This window comes from Epinephelus moara, chromosome 14 (assembly GCF_006386435.1).
Source record: "Epinephelus moara isolate mb chromosome 14, YSFRI_EMoa_1.0, whole genome shotgun sequence".
In the NCBI taxonomy this organism is placed as follows: domain Eukaryota; kingdom Metazoa; phylum Chordata; class Actinopteri; order Perciformes; family Serranidae; genus Epinephelus; species Epinephelus moara.
The window spans coordinates 1,999,814-2,020,751 of NC_065519.1; the positions used below are offsets into that span (position 1 = coordinate 1,999,814).

At 44.5% G+C, this 20,938-nt stretch overlaps 1 protein-coding gene across 2 annotated transcripts in view; it reads right to left on the minus strand.

The window, feature by feature from the left end:
- Positions 1-340: 340 nt before the first annotated feature.
- rab11fip5a (RAB11 family interacting protein 5a (class I)) overlaps positions 341-20,938 on the minus strand; it is a 123,544-nt gene continuing 102,946 nt past the window's right edge. For both annotated transcript variants that reach the window (XM_050062094.1, XM_050062095.1), the window contains 5 exons: positions 14,187-14,698; positions 11,246-11,840; positions 5,347-7,797; positions 3,894-4,050; positions 341-2,449 (listed from right to left, as the gene is read on the minus strand). In XM_050062094.1, the coding sequence (XP_049918051.1) occupies positions 2,192-2,449; positions 3,894-4,050; positions 5,347-7,797; positions 11,246-11,840; positions 14,187-14,698 (3,973 nt within the window). In that variant the 3' untranslated portion in view covers positions 341-2,191. The remainder of the gene's footprint in view (positions 2,450-3,893; positions 4,051-5,346; positions 7,798-11,245; positions 11,841-14,186; positions 14,699-20,938) is intronic.

Genomic DNA, 20,938 nt, shown 5'->3' on the forward strand with positions numbered 1-20,938 from the left:
TGGAAAGTTAACAAAAAAACTGTACTGTAATTTCTCAACCTGGACCGTATTTTGCCATGTTTTTGTGTCTGAGTGACTAACAGGGACAACGATTTTTGAATCTGGCTCAGGATTTAATGAGAGCGCTGCAGCTGGCAGCAGCGGCAAAACAGGCTGCAATGTAACCACTCAGGTCGTGTTCACACAGTCAGTGTGCGTCCACTAACAGTGTTTGTTTTGTCACTGACAGGCTCAGACTGTTATTCTAAGTGTCTGACAACATGATGAAAGGATCCCTACAGAGATAGAGCTTTGTGTTAAAGAGTCAGATCCTTTTTGTTTAACCAGAAACAGCCCTGAAATCACCGTCACCAAACCCACCAGACGCCATTTAAATAAACGCTCATTTTATCATCATTAAACACACTTCATTCAGAGTCGACAGAAAAGCTGTCTTGGTTCATCTCTCCACTGTTCCAACAGTCACCAGCTCTGGTTTGGTTTAAATTAACCCTTAATGCACCAGTTAGCTGTGACAACATGCTGCCTCTATACACACTAACATGACTGTTTATTTAAATGCAGTCAGGTGGGTTTGGTGACGGTGATTTCAGGGCTGTTTCTGGTTCAACAAAAAGGATCTTACTCTTTAACACAAAGCTCTATCTCTGTAGGGATCCTTTCATAATGTTGTCAAACACTTAGAATAACAGTCTGAGCCTGTCAGTGACAAAAACAAACACTGTTAGTGGACGGACACTGACAGTGTGCACACACACCCCGAGAGGTTACGCTGCAGCCTGTTTCTCGGCTGCTGCCTGCAGCACTCTCTGTTAATACTGAACCAAGTTAAACAAATGTTATCATGAGTCACAGAGACACAAAAACATTCAGACTGAAAAACAGCAGAAGTTTGAAACTTGCTCGAGATCCACTGCGGTGAACGTTTTGTCATGTGTATTTATATATAATTGAACTCCTCTTTTTGGCATATCTTGGACGCTGCGACATCCAAACCCTGACAGTCCAAACTGCTGCCAGATAAAACCAGATTTATAATTGTCTATTGATTTTCTGACAAAACAGAACAGCTGCAACAATTAGTCACTTTATAGATTTATCATCTGACTGGAACTGTTCTGATATTCTGTTCATTGTTTAAAGCAATTATCAAGCAAAAACACAAACGTTTGATATTTCTGTCTCCTTTGATTTACATTATAATAAACTAAATAACTTTGGATTTTAAACTGTTCTGACAAAAACAGGCGATCTGATGATGTCACCTCTCACCCTGACATTCTGTAGATGAGATGATTGAGCCATTAATTGAGATAAACTAAAAATCAATATAACAATGGTTGCAGACCTCCAGTAAAGCTCATGAGTGCTTTTGTGCAACTGAACCTCACGTCTTAGATATCAGAGCATTTTTACACTGATTGAAAAAAGCTCTCTGCTGCCTCATGAAACTGAAATAAACACAAAAGTGTCAAAATGTTTACGGTGACAGATTTTTGTCTCGAGCAGGTTTCAGTCGCTGCACGATGAGTTTCCTGCTTCTCTGAAATGAGGTGAAACCAGCGGCTGCCTCGAAGGTATAAAATCAATCTAAACCTGTCGACATGTGACAGAAATGTGCAGCGTTGTTCTGAAGTCTATGTAATTTGCAGTTAATGGTCTGAAACATGCAAACCCACCAGAGTGTCCCCTCAGGTTGTTCGCTCCTGTTTCCCCACAGAGCTGCAACACTGAGAGAATATTCTTTGAAACGCTGTGTGAGGAGGAGCGAGCTGCAATACGACGTGAAGTGTTCTGGACTGACACTCTACCATTTCTCTCTGTGTGATAAGGTGATACACGTGAGGTGAGGTGAAGAGGAGGAATCATTGTTTCTACAATCAGGATCCCAAAATGGAAGCATGGGTTTTGAACTTACTGGGCTCTCTCCTCTGTGAGCTCAAACCCATCTGGCTGAGTGAACCTGAAAACAACCTGAGGACCCGCTACATTCAGAACCGCCCGAACCGAATCCTTCTCCGAGGACGTGTTTCAGCACAGTAAAGCATGCCGGCTGGAGAACGCCGCCTCCACATCTCTCAGTGCCTACAGATTTGTATCAAAAAGGACAGCATAGCAGTGAAAAGACTAAAGAGCTGTTGTGGAGGACAGAGTGAACACGGCTGCAAACCCTTCTCCCTCCGCGTGGTCGTCACTTTAACTTGGAGCGCACTTGCAGGAGGGTGGGCTTCTGCTCCATGATGCGCACCAGCAGCGTGTCAATGTAGTCCTCCAGATCTTTGACCTGCGGCTTCAGCTTCTTCAGCTCCACCTCCCGCTTCGCCAGCAACACTCTCTGTCGCTCAAACTCCGCCTTCTGCCTCTCCAGCTCCGCCTCCCGCTGCACCAGCAGGGCGACCAGTTCGCTGTGGTTCAGGTGGTAGTACGAGCCCGCTCCCTCTGTTGCAGACTGACAACAGACAGACAGACAAACAGAGAGACAGACAGGAAGCGAACAGAAGTGTAACAAAGATAAAAACAGAGTGGTGTCTTCTCACTAGATTTCCTGTTGATTAAATTAAGACGGTCTGTTCATGCATCTTGCATCTTTACTGTCACTCTAGCCCCCTTTTACGCCGCCTGTTGAAGGCCGAAATATCACGCTGTTATACCCCATCGCCATTTTGGTACGATCGTGGAATGAAGGGACAGAGTTGTCTTGTCTTTAAGCTGGCAGCGACGTCTGTATAGAAGTGGACAGCCATCAGGAAAGACCGTGGGCTGGAGGGGTTTTATGTTCTGATGACGTGTTATATGTGTGACACACCACAGCAGACTTAGAAAGTAGCTGATAGCAGTTAGCAGCTAACTCAAAAAAGAAAAGCAGTGGCTGTGAATGTCCAAAAACAGTTAAACAATGAGGTCCAGGAGCTCCTTACCCTCTGAGCAGAGGACGAGATCAGCCGCCATACAACAGGGACGCTAAATGATTGTTATTGACATGTGATGTCATTGTTATTGTTTATAAAGAGCTGCTGACACGTGTGTTATATGTCACACTGGAGGCTGACGCTGTTGTGTTAAAGCCCTGACACACCCGGCTGATTGGCAATGTTGGGTCATCGGTAAGCGTCTGTCACCCTAGTTGGTGTGGTGTGTCCTGCACTGTTGACCCTCGTCAACGCCGTCTGCATTTTTTTTCCGGCTAATTCAGCGTGTTGAATAGGCGTCGGCAATGGTGGAGCCCGTCTGTGAATGAAAGGAGGAGCTAAAGTCCAGAAGGAGTGAGACCACGCTTGTTACCATCAGGTCAGATTATTTTTCTCTTCAGCAGAAACGTTTCCTGATGGTTTGTGTTCTTGTTCACTGGCGCACGGTAATTATGCTCTGATTGTGATGTTAATATGCTAACTGGCTAACTAGCAACAAGACGCTCTTCCTGTTTCCCTTTTTGAATGATGAATACAGACAACCGCCGTCTGCTGCTGTGGAGAGTCATTTCCTCTCAGCAGGAGCAGAGCGTTATGCGCTGATTGGCTGTTGGCTGGAGTCTTTGTGATGTGTTCATGTGCAACTGTTTGGCTGAGACACGGCGGCGTGATCCAATGCAGCAGGGGGCCTTTGCAAGTTCTGACGCCACTTTGGTGTGCCTGGGCCTTTATATGTCACGCCCATCACGCCTCTTTTGATTCTGTGATGCCGGCATGCTGTCTAAAATCACACACTGGAGCGACATGATGCCTCCGTCATTTGGTTCTGTGTAAAAATTCAAAGGCAGCATAAAGAAGGGGCTTTGTAGCAGCTCTATGGCGCCACCTCTGTGTAAAAAGGGCTTAATTATTCAGGGAAGAGAAACCTGTCTTTCCCTCAGCAGGGCAGCTCTGCAGTATTTCTATAGTATAACCTGACCGTACCTTCTTCCTTTCTGTCTCCTGCTCGCTGAGCTGGCTGCTCCTCCCCGGGTGGATGGTGGACTTGAGCTTCTCCAGGCCGGTGGCCAGCACTGACCGGCCCTCCGTCCGCTTCTCCTCAGCCTGTATGGCAGTGGTCAGGGGCTTCACTGGGTGGGGGCTGGAGGGGACGACAATAAGCAGCACGCACACACACAGTCAGGTATCACACATCACACCAGCGTACGACCCCTGTGGCCTCTTTACACCGAACACCCTGATATAAAGACGTCTGGCTGCCGTTCTGGAGGTCCGAAGCTCTTTGAAATACAGGTATCACAACATCTGTGTTTTTTCACAACGCAGAATCTTACAGAGGCCGAAATATGCCGCTGCCTCGTTGTTCAGGTACTAAATTAAGTCAATTTACCTGCTGGTCGGTGCACCAACAAACAACCAGAAACCAGCTCTTTGTTCAGGTCAACTTAAATGACCTTTTCAAGTCAACAACAACACAGGAAGGGCAGTTTCCTGTGTCAGTGACCTACATTTACAAGGAAATCTGTTATCAGAACACCTACCCACTCAGAACACCTACCCACTCAGAACACCTACCCACTCAGTGACTTCCACTCATACAACCACAATCTTTGTCACATATCTCGCTCTTTAGCTCAAGTAATAAAGGTTTCAGCCATTATCTGAGTACGACAGATTGTCCTCTGGACCTCCAGGATGACACCACACACAGACGCTTCAGATCGACCCTTTAACATCCCACAAACTCTTCACGTCAGTGATCAGGAGTAAGAGGAGGTTAGACATGTGAAAAGTCCTCATTAAAGGAAGCACTGGTGAAAATTGAAATTAAATGAGCTCCAAACTGAAAGACTTAATTGCATGCGTCGGTGCAATCAAACATGTAGAATTGTGTTAAATGTGTTATTACCCCGAGGTGAAAAGGAAACGCTATCAGTGACACAACAACACCTTCTCTGCCTCGTGGTAAAGCCTGGTTCTGGTTGAGGTTTTTGGCAAATGAGTGTGGCAGTGTGAGAACACGAGCTGGCCCTGAGGGGAGGGAGGGGGTTAGTGTGTGTGTGTGTGTGTGTTGGAAAGGAGGGGGTGTGTGTGGTAGGAATCAGGGCAAAATAATAACTGCTAATTGGCCTGAGGCTCTGTTTCCCCTCCTGTCACCACAGAGCCAGGACACACAAGACACTTGCAGAGGAGTCCTGTTAACACCAGTGTGTGTGTGTGTGTGTGTGTGTGTGTGTGTGTGTGTACAAAGTGATAAAAAAGAGAAGGTCACACCACAGAGGAGAAACCCCTCGAGAGTCGGCAGCACAGAAGAAAAGCAGGCGGAAGCCGAGTGGCAGAGGGAGACTGAAGAAACGACAGGATAGAGATTTCTGGAAGTGGGAAAAAGTGCTTCCTCTCCACCTTGCCACCGCGCACTGAGCATGTGCAACCTCACCTGTTCTGCTGATTGGCTGCCTGCTGCTGCTGTGTCTCCTGAAGTGTTGGCTCTGGCGCCACAGCTTGTGCCGCGCTGGGTGGTGATGTCGACGTAGCGCCAGCAAAAGAAGGGAGGGAAGAGAGCGCTACAGGGGAGCTGCTACTTAGAGGGGTTAGGGAGGGAGCAAAGGAGGTCAGAGAGGGGAGGTCAGGGCCGGGCGGAGCTGAGGAGGACTCCTGTATCGAGCCAGGATCACTCCCAAAGGAGGGCAGGAGGAGTTCGTCAAAAGCGAGTGTCAGTGTGCCTTCAGACTGGGAGCGGTGAAGCGTGGCACTTTGCGCCTGAGGGCAATTTGAGAACACGTCACTGAGGACGACATGCTGACTTTCCACACCTCCTTCTGTGAGGTTCCTTGGATTACAGCTCATGTCAGAGTCGGTCGATGCTGCAGGGAGTAAACTGTGATCCCCCGTCATGAGACTCGGCTCAAGAGTTGCCATCTTATCCTCAGCTGCACAGATGGATCCTTCAGATTGGTCGGTTTGGTTGATTTCTCCATTACGTGGCTTGCGTGCATTGGTTGAATCTTCTTCAGTCGTCTGACTCTCACTCAGCTCACCGCACAGCGTCGAGGTCGCAGAGTGCAGCGTCTCGTTTGGCTCCAAGCTGCTGGAGCATTTGGAGGACGGGTGAGACTCACAGGTTTGGTAACCCTGCGAGTCGGCGCTGACGTAAAGGCTCTGGAAAAAGCTGCTCTGATCGGACACACGAGTGTGTGACAGTGTGTTGTCAAAGTCTTGGCTGGGACTGTTCGTGATGTGAGTGGTGTTGAGGAAATCACCAAAAAGGCCAAAAGGTATCGGAGAACGCTGGCTCGCATCCTGCCCTCCTAAACTTGTGCTCTCCATGGGTGAGTCTGACGAGCTCTGCCTCATGTCAGGGGAAGAGGTTATGATGTGTAATGACGGGTGTGTGGAGCAGAGTTCATCATCTGGAGTCGTAGAGGTCATCACGTCTGTGGTGTTACTTACAGAGGAATCATTTAACACTTTGGAAAAATTGACTCCATCCTCTGTGTTGTCGGGCTGTGAAGAGACGTCTGAGTGTGGCTGTAGTTTTGGTGATAAATCAGTGTTGGAAAAGTTTGTCGAGTTAGTGACTGCGTCTTCACTTCCTGTCTCTGCTGCAGTGACCACAGGCTGCTGGTGTGTGAGCACCGGGGACTGCCGCGCCAACGACCCCTCTGAACCGTTTAAATCTACCTCTCCATCTCCATCACTGTCCCTGTGCTGAACAACAGTGTGCTGGGCTGCTTCCACTACAGACACATCATTGCTGTCAGTGATGTCGTCTTCAGACTCTGAGGCCTTTATTTGTTTTGCAACAGATGAGTCAGAGGAGTGCTCAAAGCCGAGGATGTTTCTGTCAAAGTTCTGTGCCTCGGCTTCCTCAGAGGAGGATGCAGAGAATTTATCAGAGTAAGATGAGAGACAGGAAAGGAAATCCTCTTCTGCTGAACTGCCGAGACCTGAAGATCCAGCATCAGGGGAGCTGCTGTTGAGCTGCAGCGACGAGGCGTGACCGGGGGCGTGATGCATATTAGTGTCAGGTAAATCGTCTGTGTTAGTCGGACTGTTAGCTTCATTAGTTTTAGTGCAAGCATCCAGTTTTGGTGAGTTAATGTTTAAAGTTGTGTTGTCACCTTCGAAGCTCGTGTGCTCCGGGATCGTCTCCAGGAATTGTGCAAATGTGTCAGCATGATGTGTGTGAGTCGCCTGGCTGATGGCTTTTTGTGCTTCGAACACAAATCCTGTGCAAAGTCGTGCGTCGTTCACATTTGTGTTGTGATCTGCTGCGAGTAGTGATGCTGCTTTATCGTTGCAGTGTTCTAGTGGACGGTCTCTGGGTGTGTTGTGCTGTGTTCTGCAGGCTGTGGTCAGATCCTCAGGAGACTGCAGCCTGCCAGCTGCAAACGCTTCAAAGGATTCGTCCCACTCTGAGTCTGGGTCCAGCTCCCCGCCAGACGTAAAAGGGTTGGACAACTTCCTGCTTAGAGGTTCCTCCTGTTCTGTGGGAGCCGGAGGAAGAGGTCGTTTCTCCGCTCTGCTCTCTGCACCGCTGATGGAGTCCTCTGTGGTTGGGCAAGTGTGAGTCAGGGTGGGGTTGGGGTTACTCGCCTGAGGAAAGAGATGAGCTATGGGGGGCCGGGCGCTGGAGAGATAGGGCAGAGGAGGCAGCAAAGGTTTTAGGGGCTGAGGGGTTAGCATGTCGTCATAGAAAGGGTTGTGCTGGAGCAGAGAGAAGAAAGGGTTGCAGGGAGATATGGGGGGTGGTGTGCTCTGTGAGGGGGTGAAGGGGTTAGTGTGATGCAGTGGGGAAACCTCAGAGGGACCCGGGGGATGGTGACTGGGTGAGAGGGGTGGTGGGTGGGGGTCTGTGCTGGGCTCTAGTTTAGGTGACACCACCAGGCTGTGAAAGAAGGGCACACAGTCCTCTTGGTTAGTGAGGAAGGTTCACACAGCTCAGCTCCAGGCCTGCTGCAGGTTTCTGTCTCAATCACATCTTATTCATTCAGTTTTTACAGACTGTTTATTCTGGTTTTACTCACTGATTCAAAATGTACATTCACATTTTAATTCCATTATTTGTAACAGTGGTTTTCTTTAATGGTGCTTCACTGGCTGAAAAACACCTTTAGACCTGCAGTAATTTTTTGGCCACTTGGGGGCAGCACAACAAGCTGTAACCAGACTTTCTTCAAATAATAATAAATATTTATTATATTATATTATATTATATTATATTATATTATACGTTTGTAGAAAATCCTTTTGAAGCCTTGAGTTTGACATTTAGGCTGTCGCCATCTTATTTTTGGAGCCAGAAATGACCATATTTGGACGAGAGGGTGGAGCTGTGGAGGAGCGAGGGGTGGATCTGACTGACACTAAAGACACTATCAGCAGATAGCCCGTCACTCAAAGCGGCCATGGCCTTATTCATGTGTAACTCTGAGCCTTAATAAAATGTAAACTGGTGAGTCGCTCCTCTTACAGTCGTCACAAACGGGTAAATTAGCTACAGAGACCAAAACTGTATTTTTGAACCAGGCTGTAAACATCTGAGCCGAGACTAATGCCCCAGCTGGCACCAGACGTCAATATGACGTCAGAAAGACATTGAACTCTAACGTCAGACAGGCGTTAAATTTTGGTTGGACTGAAAATTGGGCTGGCTGACGATATTTTAAATATCTAACGACATTTGAATTCCTCGTTGAGTGGACGTGAACATTATGACGTCTAAGTTTGTTCTTCATACCTTACAACCAAATGTCGTTATTCTAGATGACGTTGGCATGAGATGTTTGGATTTTGGATACTTAAAACCACAACTTAAAAACAACAAAATAAAAACGTCATCTGTCGTCGTTATTCTACATCAGTTGACGTTGGCATTAGACATGCTGACATTGAATCTCGGTCACCTGACGATGGCGGTGTCCAGCTGGGCGTGTGCTGCTGCCGTCCACAGATCCAACATAAAATTCAACACTTATTTTTAACCTGGATTTTCTTTTGTTATCTTCACACTACACTACAGTTTTCCTTTGGAAACAGTATTTACAGTTGAAAAGGTAATAAATCACTATATATTGCAACGTATTTAAAATCGCAATAATATCGTGACCTATCGTGATAATATCGGAACATGGATCCTCTGGTGATTCCCGCCCTACCTGTTACTGCACTGAGCATTTTTCTCCTGTTTTCAGACACATTTTTTTAGTGACTGTTGAAGTAAGAAAGTTTGTGCAGCTGGTGGGCGGAGCTTATTACTCCTGTTTAATTGTACCCAACATGGCGGCCGGAGAAAACGTTCTCATTTAACAGCTGAACAGTGACTAAAATATGTTTCTGAAAACATCTGAGGTGAGAAACAGAAAATCGACCATGGTCGACCCTTCTCAGCTCTGATTGGTTGTTTTTGTTCATGTGCAGTGAGGCTATCACCACAAGGTGATGGAGTCGTCAGAGGAGTATGATTGTTTTAATTTTTTTTTACAGATTATCTGTCTCATGTACGACTGTGTGAATACTGTGACAGTTTCAGCGAATTTAAAAATCTTACCAACTACAGCTTTAACAGTAACTGTGATGCTAACACTTTGAATCAAAAATTGTACTTTCATTGTTGAAATCGATCATACTAAGAAAATCAAAACCTGGCACCGGTCCACGTCCCAAACATCCGTCTCTGAGCCTCCTGTGTGTTTACTGGGCCATGATGTCAGAAAAGTTGATGCAGCTGGTTGTAATGATTACTGAATGCTCCTGGTGCCAACTTGGCACTTTTCCCCAAGGATATAACAGCATGTGGGTGTGTAGGCTGTGGAAACGTATAGTTACAGAGCTGGCAGAAACGTATTGAGTGTACTATGGTCCAGAAAAGCTGAGCTCGCCTCAATCAGCAGCCGCTTATCAGCCCAATACTCTGTTTACGCTCAGTGTGGAGAAACACTACGATACTATGGTTTGTTTGTTGGTCTCAGTCGAGTAGATTGATAAAAATAAAAAGTAAAGAAGCTGTTTAAAGTTCTTTAAGGCCTGAATTTAAGATATATTTTACACTGCAGGAGCAACGCACTCATCACAACAGAGACAGTTACAGTACAGCAGGCGACTCACACACAACCTGTAAGAGAACAAATGTTTCAGTGAAGCATGCACGAGGCCTCGGCCTGATGGAGCAACCTGATGGAGCTGCAGCCTGATGGAGCTGCTGCCTGATGGAGCTGCAACCTGACGGAGCTGCTCTCCTCCATCTGCATTGCAGGTACCTGCTGTAACCAGACTGAGACCAGGAGCTGAGGAGGAAAGTGTTCAGAGCTGGAGGCAACTTCCAGCTGCCATGTTGCTCCACCGGAAGTGAAAAGTAAACAACCACCCTGATAATGGTCGTCACAAACTGCTCCTCTGCTCTGGAAATATCTGACTCAGAGTGAAGAGTCTGGGGCCGGCTGCACAAAACACCTTACGTTAAGATTTTCCTTAAAGTCCTAGTTAAGGTTTCCCCCCAAAAAACTGGTTGCACAAAACACCTTTAAGTCTTCTCCTTAAGGTTTCCTTAAAATGTTCAGTTAAGTATTTATGGTTTTCTCCTTGTCTTGATCTTATACTTCAGGAATCCCTAGACTGTTGCAAAAAGACCTTAGTAACTAAAGCAAGGTAAAAGAAAATAACCTTAAGGTACCTCTGACTTTATCTTAACTGCAACATGACCAAGTTTAACACACCCGGAGAAGACAACGGATCAACTGAATTCATTTTCGTTGCTTCGTCCTACAGTCGTTTTCTGTTTTCTGGTATTTGGGATCAGATTTATTTTGTAGTTTGTTCTGTCTATGATCATATTCCTCCAGAGGTTTATTCTTTTCCTCCTCTGACCAATACAGTCAGAGTCTTGTCTTAGTTTCTTCTGCCATTTTTTCACTGTCTAACTATAAGACAACTTTATGAGATGTTAACAGGCGTCACAGTGTGAGTCCAAGCAAACAAACAATCTCCATGGAAACATATACCGCTGTAAAATATCTCTCAACACAGTAAATAAGGTTTTCTTAACAAAGGAAACTTCTTAAGGGGTTCTGTGCAACTGTCTAAGTCCCTCAGGTAAGGAGAAAACCTTAAGTGTCAAGCTAAACTTAAGGTGTTTTGTGCAACCGGTCCCTGTACTTGACGAACTCTGCTACTCAGATAGTTTTTTTTCCTTTAACCCTCCTGATTCAGCTCATTAGTACTGAAATGATAATTAATCACCTGTCTGATGTCGTGAGTCGTGACCCTGTCAGTGATTCATCCTCTCTCTGTTTTAAGTGTGTGTGTTCACAGTGTGTGTCTCAGTGTGTGTGTCTCACCTGGGTTTGCTGTGCGAGTCCTTTGATCCGAACCATCCCCTGTGTTTCTCCTCGGTGGCGGCGGGGGCCTGTTCAGACTCATCCTTGGACTGACTCTGCCCTTTCCCCGCAGACTCACTCCTCCCGTGGGAGAAAAAGTTCCTCCTCTGCTTTTTCCCCTGGCTCTCCGACTCCACTGTGGAGGTGGAGGACGAGGAGGCGGCTTTGGGCGGAGCAGCGTGTCCCAGCGGCTCCTCCTCGTCACCCAGCATGGGGCCACTTAGCTCCAGGGCCGCCGCTATGGCTGCCTTCTCCTCCTCGTCGGGCCTGTCAAAGGACCAGCGGCGCCCGTCTCCGACGGGGCCTTTGGGGAGGTCTGTGGAGGGTCTGAGGTTCTGCAGGGACATGGAGAGAGGAAGAGACTTCTGCAACAGTCCCAGGCCTAAAGAATCCTTAGGTTTTCCTGAGCCTGGGTCCAGGGGCTGGACGTTGTAAGAATGGCTTCCGTTAACGCACACTGTGGGCTGAGGCACTGCGATGGTGATCTCACCGGCCTCATCATCACCAAACTCACATTTGAGAGAGGACGATTTGGGCGACGTGTTCGCTGTGTGCTCTGCAAGAACAGGGCAAATAAAAAGAAACACAGAGGACAGAGAGACAAACAGAGATGCAGATAAACAACCACTTTACGAACCTTCCAGCAGGACTGGGATCAAAATAACTGAGTACAAAGTAGCACTGAAACACCTACAGTGAAATGATATCTGCAGTCAATCCTTTTTCACACAGATCTTAAAAAAAAAGACAAGCTGTATGGTTTTCTTGCAGCTGTGTGATTGGTCCACTGCTGCAGCAGCTACAACCCACAGTCTGTGGTGTGGGGAGTGGGTGCACGGTGTGTCTGACAGAGTTGGCAGTTCAGTGTGCCGAGACGCCACCAAAACACCTTAAAGTAATTAAAGTAGCGAACTGAGAGCTTCTATTCACATGATGGTTATCGACTGATGCAAAAAAGTAGAATTACCACCTCACAGATGTACGCCTGCGTGAACCTGCCGAGTGTCTCTGACAGTTTATGACCATGTCAGTGAAAACATGGATGCTTCACTCACACAGACTCTATACAGGGATGCATGATCATATCTGCATGTCATTAGTATCATTTGACCTTCATTATTTTATCCTGTTAGACATTTGTGTCAAGTTTGGTCAGAATTAGTGTATGCATTCCTGAGGCATGGCCAAAAACATGTTTTGTGAGGTCACAGTGACCTTTGACCTTCAACCACAAAATTCCAATCAGTTTATTTGTGGATGTTTGTGCCAAATTTGAAGAAAATTCCCTTAAGGTGTTCTTGAGATATTGTTTTCATAAGAATGGGACGGACACCCCGAAAACACACAGCTATCACCAACAGAGGCATAACAAAAGCTCTGAAGTGTCTGTGGCAAATGTTTGGAACATTTTACTTTAAATCCTTTAAATTCAAGAACTGTGAACGACAATATCTCCATGCTGACAAGACTTTATATTGTTTTATACATTGTTGTAAATACATTCATCCCTCTTTGACATAAATCAGCTCACAAATGATGTAAAAACATAAAACCCATTAACCTTCATTAAGATAATTAAAGGAAAAATATGGAGTATGTTTCATCTTCCTGTTTTATAATCATCTCTCCTGCAGCACAGAGATAAAAATGTTTCACAGTCAGCCATCCATCAGTTTTCTCAACAGCTGAGCTTCCTTTCACAGTTTTAAATATGACACCATAATTTATAAAGAAGAACAAAACCTCAAACTGCTCCTGCTGTTTTTTCACACTTTGAGTGAATTGGTGTGAAATAACTCTGAGGAAGTGGTTTATTTTTATATATTCTACATGAATGAACCTGAAACTTACACTTTCCTGTAAGTTCTGCAACACAAATGTATGGTGGCTTTAGCTGAAACGAATAAACAGATTATTATTTATTTTAAATATTAAAGAAAATATAAATTATATATATATATATATATATCTTTTAGTCTATCATAATAATGCACAATATTTTAATAATGGATTAATCATTTTAATTATGTTATTGTAATTATTAAGTTCTGATGTCAGATTTCCATATTTTTAAAATTCAAAAAATAAAAAGGAACCTTAAAGCTCCCCTTCTGTTCCTGAGATTTGATTGTCATAATTAGCGTACATTCTTGAGTTATGGTCAAAACAATATTTTGTAGGTCACAGTGAATTTTGACCACTAAAATCATTGTTCATTGTTGAGTCCAAGTGAATGTTTGTGCCAAACTGGAGGAAATTCCCTCAAGATAAGATATCACATTCGGAAAAATGAGACAGACAAGGTCATAATGATCTTGACCTTTGACCACTAAAATCTAATCACTTCATTGATGAGTACAAGTGAACATTTGTGCCAAACTTGGAAAAAACTTGGAAAAAATCCTTTAAGACATTCTTGAGATATCAGGTTCATGAGAATGAGACAAACAAGGTCAAAGTGACCTTGAACATTGACCACCAAAAACTGATACTTCATTCTTGAGTCCAAGTGGACGTTTGTGCCAAATTAGAAAAAGTTCCCTCAAGGCGTTTTTGACATATCACATTCAGGAGAATGGGACGGACAACCTGAAAACAAAATTTCTTGGTAACATAAAAAAAAAAAAAAAAAAAAAAATCTGATTAAGTACGTTTTTAAAAAAAGAAAAAATCTCCTACTGTATCGTGATACACCGTTACCGTTAAATACAATTAAATATTCGGTGATGGAAGATTTTGGCCATATTACCCACCCCTATTATAAACAAACGAAGTTAAAATTCACAGAGTTGTCCCAGAAAAGGTAAATCTGACTCTCTGTGTATCGACTAAAGAAAGGGATGACTGTGAGTTTATAGTGATGAATATTCTTCAGTGAGTGATGACGTGGTCTCAGACTCACCTGGGCTGTTGTCGGCTGTCAGGTTGCTGCTGTTACTGGGTGAGTTGGAGAGGTCAGAGACCACCACACTGATGCCAGCCGTGGGACTGAGGCTCCCACCCCGTGATGACGACTCACTGCTCTCCGAGCCTAGCGATGTGCTGGAACGAGTGTCTGAAGACTTCCTCAGCTTCCCTCTCAGGAAGAAGGTCCTCATCTTGCTCCGCCTCACCTCGCCCCCCTCGTCGTCCTCGTAATCCTCCTCCCCGCCTCCATCACTCGGCAGCCGGTGCCGCATCCGGTAAAGGGACGCCGAACCGCTCGATACGATGGCCGATGCCGAGTCCTCGTCGCTGGATCTCCTCTTGGCCCTCATGCGCTCTTTCAGCTTGACGAAGGTGGAGGCGCTCTTGTCCTTCATGACGAGGTCGTACATGCTGGCTGTCAGGTTGTTTCGGGTGAACTGGACAGTGACCTGAATGTCTCCTCGCTCCTTCTCCTTCTTCCCCGTCTTAGAGTGGAGCTTGTACCACCTGCAACAGAGGGCAAGCCGTTCACGTGAGATCAACAGAAAACACTCTGTGTTCATCACTCAGTACTGACACAGTCATTTCATCAGTTCGTTAGCTGACAGAAAATCAATTCATGGTTGTATTCATTTATCAAACAAAATATGCAGAACAGTTCAGCTTCTCCAACATGAGACTTTTGATGTTTTCTCTTCTGTGTTGAAGGGCGGGTTTTTCAAACACCCACTCTGCTGTTAGCAAAGAGCAGTGATGCAGGTCAAGGCTCTGACACACCCAGCCAGTGGTTGGTCAATGTTAGGCTGTCATTGAGCATCTGTCGCCCTTGACGCTGTGGTGTGTCCCACACTGTGGCCCCTCGTCGGCCCCCCTTGGCTTTTTATTTTTGCCCGATTAAGCATGTTGAATCAGTGTCAGCAATGGCCGAACTCGTTTGTGAGTGACATCACTCTGATTGTCAGTTCAGCTCAGCGCACGAAAAGAGGAACTGAAGTGAGGAAAGTAAACAAAGAGTTAAAGTCCAGAGGGAGTGAGACCAGAACAAACTTGTTCCATAAGGTCAGATTATTTTTCTCTTTAGCATTACATTGGATTGTGATGTTAATGTGCTAACTGGCTAACTAGCATCAAGACAGTTTACCTGTTTCTCCTTTCTGAATGACAAATACAGACGACCGCCATCTGCTGCTGTGGAGTTATTTTCTCTCATGCAGGTGCAGAAGTTACGTGCTGGTTGACTGTCAGTTGTCATCTTTACGGTGCGTTGATGTGCAACTTTTTGGCTGAGACACAGAGATCAAGAGCTATACGGCCTGACGATAGACAGCAGTTTGTGAAACTGCCCCTTAGTCATCCTAAAATCTGCCTGTAAACGTCCATGATGGAGGAGAAGCTCCTGGACCAACTGGTGGTACTCCCCATGATCCAGCCTCTTTTTTAGGGTCTCATGTACCCACACAGATCTCTGTTTATCTGCTGACAGCCTCTCACCCTCAACCAGAGCTACAGACAGCACCCTCTGCCTCAACATGGCAGCAACTACACACTGATTACTGCAGGATACATACAATAAATAGATTAACAATACACTGATTACACAGAAAGGTTAGAATAAGGAGGTGATGGGGTGGTTGCATGGCAACAATAAAAAGGCACAGCAAGTGGGCACTGTGGCGCACCTCGTGTTTTGCAACCTGCAAAACACTTTCTGTGGGATCTGGGCCTTTGTTAAACCCCATGTGTTTCCATGGAAACTGATACGGCCACAAAAAGTTTTTGATTGTGAGAGCTAACTGCCCCTCATCATGAATATATTTTGATTACATATTTTATTTGTTGGTCAAAGTTGTATAATCACAATATTACGCCTCGGCTCTGACTGCATCACTGACGCACCGCAAACACGGCAAGTACAGAATGAGGAAAACAAAAGTCCCTCCCACTTGACACATGTAACCCTTCAGTGTAGTAATATGTAAATGTCAAATAAGATTCACAATGTGGGAGAAGTATTAAACTACAAACGTACACATATTTTTAAGTGTTGATTTTAAGGTGCACTGACACAACTCTTCACTGAGTCAGTTCAGCAGTGTGTGTTCTGGTCATGAAACAACATGAAGGACTGTATTGTTAGCATGAATGGGGCTAATCTGTCCTCACACAGAGTGAGAGTGTGCATCTGTGTCCCACTAACACCACAAGGCTGCGTGTGGTCAGACATCCCACAATACCTCAAGAGACCACTTGTTTTCTGCCATCAGACCGGATGAGCACGAACAATGCAGTGAAACAATGCTCATTTCTGACTGAACACTGAGTGTCCTACATAAACATGACAGGAAAACACATTTCACCAGCTGTAGACTGGTTTACTGGACATGGCACAGGGGAACAGTTCTTAGAAACACTGCGCGCCTCGGGGCGTAACACCGCCAACAAGTCCGCCGCACCGTGACTCATGGGAAAGTCTCATCTGCTGTGTTGTGACTAGTTTAAAACAATGATATGTCTGAGAAAAATTCCCCCGGTTAACATGTGTTTCTGACACTCTGAGCTGCCAAAGGGAAGTTATCAGAGCAGGGAGCACGACTCAACACTGGGCCTGAAACCAAGACCTGCTTTTATTCTCTCACTTCCTGTGCTGCTGTGCCATTTTCACCTCGCACCTCGACCACAGAGACTTTCTCTATTGTTCATAAATGAGCTCTGCGAGGCCAACTGACACATACCTGGACAAATTCACAATTAGAGTAAAGTTTCATAGTGCCACATGTAGGTTACACTCTAAATCCAAGGACCAGTTGACTCCAGATAAAGAAGCTTGAAAGAAATATGATGTAATTGTATTAGTGAAAAACAAACTAATATACATGGAGACAAAAAGGCCTAAACTTAGAAGGCAAATGCAGAAGGCCAGCTACAAGGCTACACGCCATAACGTGCAAATACAGACTCCTTTACCAAACACAATACAGTTTAAATTAAAACATTAGACCCTGATCACACAGAAAGTGTTTCAGCAGTTGTAATAGCTTTTAATGAGAGTGAAAATTTTGCTCACTGTTTTTGTTTTTTGTTCTGCACTTTAGGCACCTGGTGTTTTTGCTGGAGCGCTCTGAAGTCCTCGAGTTGAAAAAACTTCAGCTCAGAGCAGAAAGGTGCCCCACGTTATCTCTGCTTTTCCCCATTGTCTGATTAGATGATTTGAGAGGCGGGGCTTCTGTGGTGGTCACGACAACAAGTTTACAGTTGGTAAACAATGGAGGAGAAACTGGTGGTAGTGGTTGCTGGATACCCAGAGCTATACGACTTTACAAAGCACAGTTAGCACCATCTCAATAGAAAACAGCAGATAAGTGCAGTACTGTAAACGTCCATGATGGAGGAGAAGCTCCTGGACCAACTGGTGGTACTCCCCATGATCCAGCCTCTTTTTTAGGGTCTCATGTACCCACACAGATCTCTGTTTATCTGCTGACAGCCTCTCACCCTCAACCAGAGCTACAGACAGTACCCTCTGCCTCAACATGGCAGGAACAATAAATAGGTGCAGCAAGCGTTTTTTTACGCGTGGCATTCAATTAACAAAAGAAAAAGGCAGTGCGCCTTGTGTTTTGCAAAACACTATGTCTTTAACTGAATTAAATGCTCTTAAATGTAGCTAATGTTTTAATCACTTAAAGTAGCTGTTAAATTCTGACAGAAGTGAATTCAGTCACAAATATAAAACAGGATGTCAGAGGAGGTACAGTAACCTAAATTCTGCTTCATGAACAACTCAAACATCCCCATCTGTTGAGTCAACAAGAAAACCTAAATGTCATGCTGTGGAAAGTCAGATGTTGAAGCGAAGAGAAGTCAGAGGAAGGGAGGAATAAACCTCAAAGACGAGACATGAAAGAAAAGAGAGACTGAAGCAAACCCACTGAGGTACGCAGGATCTGAGAAAAGGAAGCTCTCACATGAAGTGCTCAGTTATCTTAGAAACCAGAGAGCTTTTCATTCCCCCCCCCCCCCCCCCCCCCCCCCCCCCCCCCCACCCNCCCCAACAACATTTCCTCCTTTTCTTTTCTGTAAACCTTCAGTATGACTGTGCAGAAACTCAGCGAGGCACAAAATTAACACGAGGTACAACCCAAACACTGCTAACTAAAGGCAGCAGATGGTGCGTTCACTGAATTCTGCAGCTCGTTACAGTGGTGATCTACTGCTTCAACTAAAATGTGATTTTAAAACTGATTAAGTGAATTCATTTTGTGTTTTAAGGCTGCAATTATTGTGCCAAATTCCTAATTTTTCTATTTATCCTCCACAGTTTTACAAAGTAAAAGTTTGTGAAAACAAAACTCGGAGAATCATGGGAAACTAAAAAACCCCTGTAATTATTAAAAAACATTTATCTTGGCTTGCAGTATTGTAGGCAAAACCTAACACTGCCCAAACTCTTGGTAGAGGTTTATTAACATTCAGCTGAATGAACAGCAGACACTGTGCCTAACAAGCCTGCACTTAGCATTGTAGCATGCTAACATAGATAACCATTACCATGTTAGCAGGCTTGGATGTAATATTTAGCAGGAGAGCAGGGAAATATCGTCAGGATAATAATCACCAGTTCTTGAGAATTGGGACAAATCATCCTACCAAAAACACCATTAAAGTTATAACTGATTGACAAACTAATTTTTTATATGAAATAAATATGAAATATAAAATATTTTGATCTGCTTTCACTTATTTAACATCTAAACATGCACTGTGTCAGAAAACAGCCTCATCCCAGAATTCAAACTCTGTCAGATTTCTACACAAACATAATTTATTCGGGTATAAAAGGGGTGAGCTACAGAGACAGAGCAAAACGGGTTACACTCTATAAACCACACCCACCAGGGGGGAAAACTTTCAGCGCTATAATATGCAACTAAGGGCTGAAACGCTAACAAAATGGCTGCTTGTTAAATGCTGCTCAGGTGCTGGTGAGCTTTTTGATACATTCATTAAATAATATTGCCATCAGGTGTGTCTCAGCTCAACAGATCAACTCCTTAGCCCTAATCCAAATCAAATAAGAATTACGGTTTAAAAATTAGTCTTTTTATTAGTACTATGGAAACTCTTTGCAACTTTGAAAAATAAAATGGATCCTCACTACGACTGCTGTAGAATAATAAATATATAAGTAATGTGCATTTTTTTTAATTTGGTGGAAAGTCAAAGTTAAAACGACAAAGACATGGTGGGTTATAATTAACATTAAATGCTAACGTTACAAGTTAGTATGATAACATGCTATTGTTCGCATATTGCTAACATTGTAATGTTAGCATGCTATGTTAGCATTAATCTCAAACTGCATGTGAGGCTCAGTAGAATTCATTTTGTTTTAAAGAGCTGTTAAACTGTGTGGCACTGGATAAAATATTTAAGAGATAGCTAAAACTTTCAGGTTAAATCTGCGGGGGAGAGGAACGTCTATCACATTAAACTGCAATCCAAAATATCTCAAGATATTTCACTCTGGACCAAAGACTGATAAACTGATCATGCTAACTGCTGTAGCTACAGTACAGCTGGGAAGCTAACGTGACTAGAACATTACTACAAATTTAAAATGAATGGAAGAAATGTCACATAAACAACAACAAAATTAAGAAAATGAACCTTTCACTTGTGATGACAGAGTAGGACTGGTCGTCTGATATTAAGTAAAAGGCCGTTAACTTTACAGTGGTCTAAACCCAGTGCCCTCATTCCCAGGTCCTGCTGGGTTCATGTTGTTTGATTACATAGACAGGAAAGAGACAGGAAGTTCCCTTCTCAAGCAAAAACACTGGCGTAATTGTAGGCTGTAGTCCTATAATTCACAGCACAGGCTGTTATGTAATCATCATCATCATCATCATCATCCTGCCACTGACCTCGAGTTCAGCCCTGAAAACACAGTAACACCCGAGACGAATGCCAGTGAAAACAATTAGCAGACGAACTCTGACAACCACAAATACCAAGCAGGTGGAGCCCGGAGCTCAGAGCAGAGGAACGCTGATGCTTTTTATAGCTGCTCAGGAACAACAAACATTACACATCATAAACAGTAAACAATGGAAACGTGCCACACGAGCCGACATGAGGAATGTGAGTTGTTTTCACTAATCCACACGTCATGCGCAGGCTGCTTTAAAGTGACACTCCCATGAAGCAGGGATTAGCTGTGGTATTAGGTTTCTGTATTTGCATAAAAATCAATTTAACAGAGGCTGAATTATTCTAATCCAGATATTTACTTTGGAGCATTTCATCAAATCAAATCCTGTTACCGGATTATCAGCTTGCATGTAAACAGAGTAAATTCCTGAGCTCTGAACCTGTCGGGTCGTCGTCTTCTTTATGTCCAAAAACCTCTGGCTCTACTATAGTAAAGCAGTGTTTCTGCCTCACATGCCTGTTAGGTGTGGACTCAGGTTTCACATCGATGCTCCAACAATAGTATCAGGCCTCGTCCTGATTTGGCGGCCAACTCCCTGTAGCCAAGGTGGGGTTCAGATTCCAAACACAGGACCTGAAAGCTATGTCAGGGTTTTCTTTGCAAAGCGTCATCATACCGTCAGTGTAATGTAGGGTACTACTCATGAAGGAGGTCTCCCTCCAACCATTTACTGTTTGTTTTTTAGGAAGGTCATGGAGCATATTAATGATTTATTTACATTAGAGTTTGGTATTTATTCGACTGAGGCAGACGGA